The sequence below is a fragment of the Oryctolagus cuniculus genome, chromosome 10 (genome assembly GCF_051225735.1).
Source record: "Oryctolagus cuniculus isolate XC-2025 breed Fujian yellow rabbit chromosome 10, ASM5122573v1, whole genome shotgun sequence".
NCBI lineage: Eukaryota > Metazoa > Chordata > Mammalia > Lagomorpha > Leporidae > Oryctolagus > Oryctolagus cuniculus.
Genome location: NC_142876.1, coordinates 110,441,751 through 110,453,781, shown reverse-complemented (window position 1 = coordinate 110,453,781; position 12,031 = coordinate 110,441,751). Strand labels below are relative to the sequence as shown.

Below are 12,031 nucleotides of genomic sequence, written 5' to 3'. Positions count from 1 at the left end.
CTGTCAGAGCCATGGGCAGTCAGAAGCTGGGAGCAGATGCCCACCACTGGCCACACACGGGGGAAGGAACCCAAGAGGTCTACAGGAACAGGAAGCATCTGCGGGGTTCCCTAACCTCTCCCTCTCCTCAAGCTCCTACGGGCCCCCCCCCCACACCCCTACCCAGCCATCCCCAGTTTAGATCATAGAGCAAGCTGCAGAAATCCAAGGCAGGAAGCCCGAAATCTGCACCAGTGCCCAGGGCTGCAGATGGGGGATGGCACGTCAGCTGACTTCCTGTTGCCGCTCTGTGTCCGGCAGGGACCGTGACTGCAGTGACTGGAACTCTGCATAGTCTGAAGCAGCACACTGCGTTCCAACTTCTCATCACAAAGGGTTCTCTTGGCTAACTTCAAGACCTCAAGGGTGGCATTTGGTGGCCATGCTACTGGGATTACAGCAGAGAACTTGGACTCTGAACTCTAAATGCTTCTCTAAGAAGCGAGAGGTAGATAAAAGCAAAACAAGAGGCAAATCCAACACCCAGATTCACCATCACCAAAGTCAGGCTGCACCGAGCACGTCTCTCACAGAGCGCTCCAGCCAGGCTGGAACACCCAGCACAGCCTTGAGAAAAACAAAACCACAAGATGCTACATCACCCCCCAGATCCAAGTGCCAGAGAGCTGTGATTCCTGCAGGACACACCTGGGGAGAGACGCCCCCACCCCATGGGGCCCCATGCCCACCTACCCACCCCACCTCACAGGCAAAGACAGTGAACAGCATGGGGACACCTGCAGTCTTCACTCAGTAAACCCAAGTCCAGGTGGCTCATGAACTTGAGCTTCACTGGGACCCATATGACCCACAAACGCTCTTGACTTTGTGGACAGAGGTGGAAGTGCCTTCTCCGCTACTGTGATCCCACTGTGAAATCCCCACCTGGACCCAAGGTCAATCACGACCCAGCAGGCAACCTCTCGGATCTCTGGACTTGCTCTAGTGTGCACCTCACAACTCAGCCTGTGTCAGCATTTGAAATAACGCATTCACCGTGATTCATCCACCCCACCTGGACTGCAGACTCTCTTATGGTGGAGACAGTCTGCTCATTTGTATCCCACACATATATTCTCTGTAACTGCCTACTTCACTTGGGAGATGTATGATAAAGACCCAAAGATACAATAAAGATTGCTAATCACATGCTCAATTGTATCAAAGAATTAATATTTCTTTAAATTTGGAACTAAATTGACATGACTATAAAAGGGATGGAATGCAAACAATATCTTTATTTAAAAATCACTAAACAGAAATAGCAAATTTTTAAAACTCATTTCATTCTTTATTGAGAGTCAGAGAATGAGATGGACAGACAAGGCTCCTTCTGTCGGTTCACTCCCTAACAGCCCACAACGGCCAAGAATGGGAGGCAGACAGATTCGGGAGCCAGGATCTCAACTCATGTCCCCGCGTGGGTGGCAGGACAAGCACTTGGGCCATCACTGCTCCTCCCGGGTCTGCCCTGGCAGGAAGCTGCAGTCAGGAATCCAACAGAGGTCGCCATCTTGATCTCCAGGCCTAACACCCTCTCCACAAATGTATATATATTTTTAATCTTAAGAACAACATGGCAATTCTGAAAATGTATGTTAAACTACTGAAGTGTTTACTCAAGAGAAAGGAACACACATGTCCACAGACAGAGGTGCCCTCAAATGTCTACAGAAGCAGGAGGAGGGAACGCCCTAAGTTCTTGGAAAAATAAACGGTAACTTCAAAAAAACTGAAATCCATGCATTTTTTGTAACATGCATTTTCCATGAACTTTTTGAAGATCTCCCATATCCATAAGAGACTCGATCTGTAAACATGCACATGTCCATCAGTGGGTGCCCTGATGGAGAGACTGCACGGTAGCCAGCACCACAGAGAAACTATTAACCACAAGGACACACAACACACATGCGTCTCCAAAACGCAGGATGCTAAGAGGAGGAAACCAGACACAGAACAGTCAACAGGCATGGTTCCCTCTGTGTGAAGTTCTAGACCAGGCAAAACGAGTCTGCAGTGACAGAGATCAGTGAGCACCTTGGCCAACGTCAGGAGGGCTGACCGCACAGGGGCCCACAGCAGCCTTGAGGCGGAGCGGTGGCACACGCAAGCCTCCCTTCTGACTGTGGTTGTGGCGACATGACTGTGACATGACTGTGTGTATTTGTCAAAAGGCATCATGTTGCAAAATGCATCGTGCATTTGGCTACAAGCACATTACGCCCAAGTAAGGCTGATTTTCTGAAATGCTAACTTAGGCAGAGAGAAGAGTCTGTTGTCCCAGCTGCTTGCAGACCTACCAAGTCTAGGGACTGCATGCTGTCACGAGTGCAACGTACCCGGGCAAAGAAAGCCCGCACCCCCGTCAGCAGGGCTGGCTGCTTCCGCAAGGACGCCGAGCTTCACAAAGCTCCGAGTTAAGTGACAGAAGTGCAGTGAGGGCTCCTGACGCGGAAGCGAAGGACGCCATCTCTATTTTCTGAGAACCTTAGGGCCCGAGGAGCCCCTGGGGAAATGGCGGCTTCACCTCGTGTGGACCTCATTGTGGTTGCAGTTTCATTTGGAAGAGGAAAGAGAGACCCCCTGTGGCAACCTGCATGTGTGCCAGGAACACATCAGAGTCCAGAGAAACTGGGGACAAGCCACTCACCCAGAGAAGAAAAATGCAGTTTCACGCACAGGGGTGCCGGGGCCCACAGAGAGCTTAGTTCACTTTGGCAAAGATGAAACGAGAAGCCACTTCAGGATATAACCCTGAGAGACACTTATCACATGGCATTTCGAAGAGAAGCTCTTTAGGGACAGGCATTGCGGAACAGCAGGTTAGGACACTGCCTGTGATGCCAGCATCCGATATGAGCGCCAGTTCAAGTCCTGGCTACTCCACTTCTGATCCGGCTCCCTGTTAATGTGCCTGGGAAGACAGTGTTCAGATGCCTCAAGAGCTTGGGCCCCTGCCACCCATGTGGGAGACCAGAAGGAATTCCAGGCTCCTGGTTTCCACTTGGCTCAGCCCCAGCTCCTGCAACCATTTGAGCAGAGAACCAGCAGATGGAAGATCTATCTTTTCCTCTCTGTCATTCCGACTTTTAAATAAATAAATAATCTTTGTAAAAACAACAACAACAACAAAAAAAAACAAACCTGTTTGGCTCCCAAACAAAACAGGAAATGGAGAAGAAAGGCAGTGTCTACTGGCTACTGCTTAGAGCGGCCCGTGCTGCCAGAACAAATGCCGGAGACCGGGGCCTAAGCAGCACTCACTGCCCCTAGCCTGGAGCTGGAAGGCTGGGATCAGAGGCCAGCGAGCCGGGTGCTGGGAGGCCCCTCTCCCAGGCTTGCCGATGGCAGTCTTCCTGCTGTCGTCCACAGAAGGCAGCAGTCTGCTATCTCTCTTCTGCCCCCAGGACCTCCCGTAAGTTGAATTAGCTCCCAAAGGCTCCCCCTAACACCATCATGTCAGTGCTAAGGCGTCAGCTTATGAATTCCGGGTATGCGGAGACTCCAAAAAAATTAAGCCCGTCACCATCGTTGTGTTTTGCAACAGGCGGCAGCAATGGGGAAGGAAAGCATTCATTAAGTACAACTGGCAGGACGCAGGGAACTGACTGTGCTAGGGAGCAGAGAATAAGCTAAGCGTTAAACAGATGCCTAAGTTTCCAAACGCAGGCGTGATGAAAAGAGAATGAACAAACTCAGATGAATACGCAACCTAATTATTCCAAGGAAACAGAATTAACCTGACCTAACATGTAAGAAACACCTTACAGAAAGACCCAGACTCATGCTGCTCATCATGTCACCCCAGAAACAAATGTTGACGTCAGCAGTAGTAAGTGTTCTTGGTCTCGGACTACCGATGACAGCACTGGGCTTTTTTACCTTCATTATTTTACTTCCAATTTCACAAGTATCTGTGGCACGGACATGATCATCCTCATCTTACACGAGTTAACAGAGGCACAGAACAATTAATTATGGACGGCTGACAATACTAACATTCACCAAGGTCCAGTTCTCTCATCAGGGCACAAAGAGGATGACGATCCCAAGGGCTTGCAGGGGGACAAGGTGACATGCTCCGGCCGATGGAACGTGAGTGGAAGTGAAGTGCTGCTCCGAGAGCCTGTGTGCTATTCCCTACTCCCTCGTCCTCCGCCCAGCTAAACAAGGAGGCCAGGTACGGAGGGAGAGAAGGTCCCTCTGGGGGGCACTCACATGGGACCCCTCAGTGATGTCAATGACAATCTGGGTCCCCACCCGCTGACGCTCGCTGGACATGGAACTTGAACAACACACAGAATACTGCTGGGGGAGGGCACTGAGACCCGGGTGCTCCTCAGCGCAGCAAAAGCCAGCTTCCTCCGACTCACACTCACGCACAGAAGGGGAGATGGCCAAGTGGGTCCTGGAGAGCAGGTCCTTCAGCCGTGACAGTTGTTTACCAAAGAGGGGACTGTCCAGAAACCCGGGAGTCTGTCATCAGGTTGCAGACCTGCCAGCGGGGATGAGCACGAGGGGAAGGTGAAGCACCGCAGAGCTGTGCTGTATGGCCGGCTCCCCTCGCAGGACGGCCTCTTTCCCCGCACTCCTGCCCACCCTGCGCCCGCCTCTGGGTGTAAAATCACCCGAGACAAGTGAGTGTGTGGAGAGCGCGATCACCCCCATCACTCACCCGGGGCTGGGTCGGCGCGGGAAGCCTGGTCAGCAGAGGACCACCGGGCCAGACGCACGGCTGGCACTCCACAAAGCTGAGCTGTGTCACAGAAAGGTTCGACCGTGGCTACGAGATGCCATACTTGGAAAAACACATCTTATCACTTGGAACTAAAACCTAAGTGTTGGTGTGGACGTTTTTCTTTAATCTTTATTTGTTACATGATATATTTGGGCTGTGTCTGACTTATTTCATGCACTTTTGTATTTAAATTAAGTTACACTGACTTTCAACAAATCAGCTTCCAGTGAATCTGCTGTGGCAAACTGTCGTCTGAAGAATTCATCTGCAGAGGGGCCGAGGGGCACAAGTGCAGCTGGGGGAGGGACCCGCCAGTCGGCCGCAGCCAACCCCGAGTCCATCAGTGAGCTGACTACGGAACTCTAAACCAGCTTCCCCAGGCAACAAACAGTTCACTGTCTGAATCTTCATTCCTGCAAACTTATCCTCAAGAACCTTTACCTCCAGAGTCAAGTGCTTACAGAGAAGCCCAGCATCTGCCTGCTCCTCCATCAAGAAAACCCAGAGCTGCTCCACGGCAAGCAAGCGCATGAGCGCGCGTCAACAAGCAGAACAGCGGGAACGCAGAGGAGGCCAGCACAGCCAAAGGAGCCAGGCAACCCTGCGGCTCGGAGTGTGTCCTGGGCCCCAGGGAAGGAGTGAGCAGGAAGCCGCAGCAGAGCCCATCCGCACGAGCCACACGTGGCCATCCTTGCTGGGCAGCAGCCACCACAGGCCAGCGGCTCAGGAAGGAGAATGCCATAGAAACCCCGTGGTGTCTTGGCTTCAGAGAGGGAACTCGTGTTGTCCCCTCCCCCCACCCCCAGAACACAGGCTACAGCACCATCTCCAGAGGGCACTCGCTGTCACAAGCCTGCTGTGCCAGGGACACACAGGGGCCCCAAGGGCATTCCCTGCAAGGCAGGATGGGCTCCACGGGCTGACAGCAGGCAGCAGGCGGGGGACCGACCCCTGCACCCTGGCACACACAGAGCTCTGTACCTCAGGGACAGAGGAAGCAGGGCAGCTGGGAGAGGCAGCCCCTAGGGCCCTGGAAGTGGGGGGCCTGACCTCTCTGGGGCTCATCCTCCCCACTGCCTCCCCTTTCCCGACCACTGGAAACCACAACGGGATTCAGTCAGGTTCCTGTGCCCCCACCAACTCTGCCTACAGAGGCTCAGAGGTCCCTGAACACAGGGGATGGGTCTGACAAGATGATCTGAGTGCAGCAACGCATTTGTCCACAACTCTACACTGCATACCCCTGGGAAGGTGAAGATGCCCAGAGGCCCACCCTCCCTCTGGACAACGAATCCCAACACAGCACAAGGAAGGGCTGACGGTCTAAGCTCTAAACCAGTCAGCTCCAGCCCCTTCTGATGTGGACAGGTAGGCAGCTCGTGAATGAGAAGCTGAGGTCTCCCAAAGCCCCACCCTTTCCCGGTGTGCCACCTGGAAATACCCAAGACTGCAGGCGTGGCACACCCATTCCCTACCCAGCACCAGACACCCTGACACTTCTTCCTAGAGATCACCATGTGTGTTGCAGACCCACCCAGAACTCCACCTCTTTGAATATTCAATTAGTTCTTTTTGTTAAGATTTATTTTTATTTTATTTGAAAGGCAGAGAGGGAAGGGGAGGAGAAGAAGGGGGAGGCAGAGGAAGGGAGAGGGGAGGGGATGGGAAGGGGAAAAGCAGAGGGGAGGAGAAGGAGGAGAGGGGGACGGAGGAGGGGAGAGAGAGAAGGAGAGAGAGGGACAGAGAGATAACAAGCGCTCCCATCAGCTGGTTCATTCCCTAAATGGTTGCAATGGCCAGGGCTGAGCCAGGGCCAAGCCAGGAGCCAGGAGCTTCCTCCAGGTCTCCCATCTGAGAGCAGGGATCCAAGCACTTGGGCCATTTCCACTGCTTTCCTGGGTACATTAGCAGGGAGCTGGATCATAAGTGGAGCAGCTGGGATTCAAACCAGTGCCCATACGAGATGTTGGCACTGCAGGTGGAGGCTTAACCTGTTATGCCATGGCATCAGCCTCTGAATATTCAATTAGGGCAGCACACCTTCCTCGTGACGACAGACTGCCCACACCGACATCTGCGTGTGCACTATTCCACTCAATAAATCCTGCTCTCCTGCACACCTCTACATCTCCTCCTCGAACTCTTCTCTTGCATGGAGACAGGCACTTGCAAGAAGTCCAGCTGGGGGCGGCTCCTCCCCCACAACATAAACGGTGAGCCAGCAAGGAGGACGGGGCAGGAAATGGAACTCACCTGGACGTGGATAGCTGAGTTTATGCCAGCTCCTGCCTGTCTTCAACACAAGGTTTTTGTCCCTCTTGATTCCCAGCCCACTTAATTTTGTTTCTTCTCTTTCTCCTACCCCTGCTTCTGCAGGCCGTGGCAATGCTCTGTTTTAATTAGAATTGGACTTCCTTGTTCTACCCAGTTCCAAGTCAGCGCCTGGCCAGCAGAGGTGAGACAGCACGTGGAACTGAGGCTGGGTGAATGACAGGAAGTAGGGGAAGAACCACACTGGGGAGAAGAAGAGGAGAGCTCCCTGGGCAGCCAACACTCCCCCAAGCCTCTCATACCTCCATGCCCCCAACTCTTAGCACAGTGGGGTCAACCAGCACCCATTCCACACCCCTGGATGCAGAAGCACTGCAGGGCCCCCAGGGACTGAATGCCTAATGTGCCAAATGGGTAGGCACAGCAAGACATGCCAGAGCCACCCAGACTTCCCTAGAAGTGGCCCGGCTTGCCTCCAGAGATGCCACCATCACCACTGGACCCCGACATGGGCTCACGGCCCCGACTTCCTGCTGACAGGGCCATTATCTCATCGGCCTTTCTTCTTCAGTCTTCTCCTGGTGAGGAACAGGAGCCAGGGAGGGCAGAGGAGCCACGCAGGGCAGGAAGGGGCTACAGGGGCGGCCCCAGGCATCTGTGAACTCTGCACCCGGCTTCTGGAAGTGGGCCCAGCCATCCTATTTCCAGATATGGCTTCCAGGACCACAGGGGCAGGCATAGGCATCCAGCTTCCACAGCCACAGGGGCCAGCCCAGGTACCCAGAGGCTATGAGATCTGGCTCCTGCCACTGCAGAGGGCTTTGTTTCCCCCTTTTCAACTGTAGTTGAGTCACATGAGCACATTCAAGCTAGTCTCACTTCTCTCACTTACACCTTTAAACTTCCCTATGATTGGTAACCTTCAGAAACGGGTAAAACGCACAACTGGCTAAACCTGGGGTGCCGGGCAGGCTGCCTGCATCGTGCTGAGGCGCTACAGCTCGGTCTGAAATCCCCTGGGAGCACCATCACTCATGGAAGGTGCACCTGTGGCTGCCTGGAGCACAGAGAGTCAAACTCGTGATCTGAGCCAGGACCTGGGTCAGGGTGCTGGGTCCGAATCCATGCCCAAGGGCCCCTGGGGTATGAACGGAGGGCTGGGATGCCAGCTCGACCTCACAGAGCCATGCCTTCCCTGATTTTTCCTTTTTTTTTTCTCTCTCTCTGTCACAAAGAGGCTTTTTTCAGCTACAAGTAACTCTCCATCCATTCTAATGGGCTCACCCCTATGCAGAAATTAGGAAACTCTTGGATTAGATGCTGTGAGTTTTTTTTATTTATTTATTTGACAGGTTGAGTTATAGACAGTGAGAAAAAGAGAAAGGTCTTCCTTCCATTGGTTCACCCCCCAAATGGCCGCTACGGCCCGTGTACTGTGCCAATCCGAAGCCAGGAGCCAGGTGCTTCCTCCTGGTCTCCCATGTGGGTGCAGGGCCCAAGCACTGGGGCCATTCTCCACTGCACTCCCGGGCCACAGCAGAGAGCTGGACTGGAAGAGGAGCAATCGGGACTAGAACCCGGTGCCCATATGGGATGCCGGCATTGCAGGCGGAGGATTAACCAGGTGAGCCACAGCACCGGCCCCAAAAGTTTATTTTTTTAACAATACTGCCTGGCTACAATATGAACTAGAGAATGGAGAAAGCTGGCCACCAACAGGACTCTCAGTTTTGACACTTTCTTCCAACCTGACCTCTTCTCTAAGAGGCAACAAAACGGTCATCTTTGTTCCTTCAATAACAAAGTGGAAAAACAGCACATTTTGATTTTGTAACCAGCACTGAGACTTGACCGAACCAATGAGCTCTTACAGGACACGGAGAAAAAGAGTGCCAGCCCACTCCGTCCTTGAGCCTTCCACAGGTGCAGCACCGCAGGTTAAGGTGAGACTCAACACCAGCATCCCACATGTGTGCCGGTTCAAGTCTGGGCTGCTCCACTTCCAATCCAGCTCCACGCTAGTGTTCCTGGGAAGACAGTGGATGATGGCCCAAGTACTTGGGTCCCTGGGTGGAGTTCCAGGCTCCTGGCTTCGGCCTGGCCCCACCCTGGCCGTTGCAGCCATTTGGGGAGTGAACCAGTTGATTAAAGACCTCTCTCTTTGCGTAGCTCTGCCTTTCAGATAAATAAACAAACTGCAAGTGATCTTCCCCCTGCTTGGCAGTAAAGGGCCCTCTGCTGTGAGGCATCTTCGGAGGCGCCTTCCCAGCCCCAGTGTACCATGGGTCACCACCTTTTGGTCACAGCTGACGGGACCACAGGGAGTCAGGTGACCCAACTGAGCCCATCAGTTTTCTCCCAAAAGCTGGGCCCCCAGGACAGGCTATGCCACTCGGCTGTGCAAGGGGACCTCTGTGGAAATGCAGATTTGGCAGCCAAGGACCCCATTATGCGGACAGTTGGGACGGCCCCTGTGCAAGTGAAAGCAAATGCAGTGAACGCAGAGAGACGGTGACCTCATGGCTCCAGCCCGGGCGACATCCCTGCGCTGGTGGAGACAGAGGACCCCACATGTGCCCGGAGCAGCTCTGAAGCACAGCCCACGTCCACGGGCTGGAGGCGGGAGCCAGCCGAGGAGGCTCTGCGAGTGTGTGCGGACGCCCTCCTGATTCTGAGGGATGCGTGTGGCGGAATTCAAGCCTCGCTGAGCGCCCCTCCCCTCAGACTCTCCAAGGCCTGCTCCTCCAAACTCTCCTGCCACACTTGCAGCCCGCCATCTGCCACGTGTGCCGCACAGCTCGCGCCCATTCATGCTAAGAGCTTGCTGTGCCTTTGCTCGCTGGCTCCGCCTGCTAACTCCAGTGACCTACGACTGAGCGAGGTACAGCCAGCACGAGCGCGCTCACCCAGCAGATAATCCTGTCTGTGGCCGACACCACCCTGAGGGCTCATTACGCCACCCCTAACAGACAGCGTCCTCAGCTGTCATCCATTTACGGAAATACACACCCTTGGTCACGATGAGGCTTCGTAGAGCCGCACACTGCTTCATGATTTCAGGAGGCTCTTGCCAAGACAAGCAGTACAGTCCCGAGAGCAGCAGCGTGAGGGGGTTCTGTCACTGTGTGGAAGCCATCGTGTGTACGCCACAAATCAGCATGCTTCCACAGCCCTAGGGGACATGCTCTCACGGGACCACCCTGGGACATGCCATCCGTCACGGACCCGAATGGCACTGTGGGCGCCTGACTCAACCTCCACTTTTCCCACCCAGCTGACAACGTCAATCCTTACGAGACTGTGAGTGCTATGTTCGTGTCTGATTGTGTGTAACATTCTCCAACAGTTATCGTTCCCCTCCTTGACATAAGAACTGAGGCAAAAGCACTTGAAAGAGGTGCTCTCATTATCTCTGGTTTCCTGGAGGTCATACAGTCTTTCTAATATCCTGAGATGCGCAAGGTGTCCACTCTGCCACAACCAGGAAAGCATCGGACACACACAGGTGCGTGCTCAGGTGCGCTGGCTGAGACCCCCTGCTCAGAGCTGGCTGGCAGCTGGGAGCTTCCAGGAGCACCGAGCTCGCCAAGGTGCCCCACGGACTGAGAACTGGGGGAGCACCAAGAATCCTGGAGCAGCTGCTTATCTGAACCCCGGGCCGGCCAGGGCTGAGGGAGCTGAGCCCTCACTCAGTGGGTGTGGCAGGGAGGCCAGAGCGCTGTGCAGTGACCTGCTCCCTCCCGGTCTCGGTGCCTTCCTCCGCGCAAGACACACAGCCGTTTAGCTCGTGTAGACACAACCCATTTGCCCAGTTAAATATGACACAGTCCCCGGCTGGGCCTCTGGGAAAGCAACAGTGATGGTGTGAGTAACTGGAGACCTGGACTGTGTTCTCAGCCCCGATTTTAGGCCTGGTCCAGCCCCAGCCATTGCAGTCTAGGCCAGGATAGGACAGTATCGATCCATCCACCACTCGCTCGCTCTCTCTGCACACGCATTCTCCCTTCCTTTCTTCCCTCTGAAATAAACAAACACTACATCTTTTCTCACAGCTTCATCAGCTCATCGGCTACAGGGCCCCTGGCAAGCAGCCAAGGCTCAGCAACTGCGACCCAGCTCTACAGGTTTGCTCTGCTGCGGCCCAGGCAGGTACCAAATTCACAGGCTCTCTGACAGTTAACAGTACAAACACTCACTCACCAGAACACACTTACCCGGAAGCACTCAGAGGTGGAAGGAGAAACGAGGAACCTAGAACTTCACACCCAGCCCAAGGTCTCCTGAGGTTCTGCACACGGGGATCTCTCTGGCAACACCTTGGAAGGAAGCAGCCCAATCAGAAAAGCAAGTCCACGAGACGCCACAGAGCTAAGAGGGCCAGGGCAGCCTGAGAACACCGCCTTCCTGGGGTTGCTCTTGGCCAAACACTAAGAAGCGACACTATGCACAGTGTAGTCACCACGTGAAGACAGGTTCAGGTCACTGTGCAGATGGCAAAGACACACCCTAGGGATGGCGTTGTACGACTAACCAGTAGCCTCCAAAACAGCCCGGGAAAGGTGAGGTCAGCCCCCGGGCTGGGACAGCTCAAGTACAAGTCTACCCCAACGTCAAGTTCTAGCAGGTGAAGGACGTCTCTGTCACTTTCATGCAGGGATTCAACCACGTGGCTCACCCTCCTGTCTCGGCCTTGCCATAGACAAAGGGGCCTGAGAGCACAGCAAGCATCCCATAGCGGGCATCCCATATGTGCACGAGGTCAAGTCCTGGCCGCTCCACGTTCCATCCAGCTCCCTGCGAATGCGCTGGGAAAGCAGAGGCAGATGGCCCAAGTGCTTCGGCCCCTGCACCCACATGGGAGACCCGGGAGAGGCTCCTGGCTCTGGGCTGACACAGCTGGAGTGGGAGTGAACTAGCAGGTGAGAGCTCTTTGTCTCTCCAACTCTTCCAAATAAATAAATTTTCCCCAAAAATTCAATT

The 12,031-nt window shown here is 54.2% G+C and overlaps 1 protein-coding gene across 12 annotated transcripts in view; it reads right to left on the bottom strand.

Moving 5' to 3' along the window:
• LOC103349190 (serine/threonine-protein kinase MARK2) overlaps positions 1-12,031 on the bottom strand; it is a 97,942-nt gene that overhangs the window by 41,452 nt on the left and 44,459 nt on the right. For all 12 annotated transcript variants that reach the window (XR_016214997.1, XR_016214999.1, XR_016214998.1 and 9 more), the window contains one exon: positions 11,266-11,367. Coding sequence is in view for 3 of the 12 variants with exons in the window: in XM_089306553.1 (XP_089162679.1) it covers positions 11,266-11,367 (102 nt within the window). In the remaining 9 variants the exon portion in view is untranslated. The remainder of the gene's footprint in view (positions 1-11,265; positions 11,368-12,031) is intronic.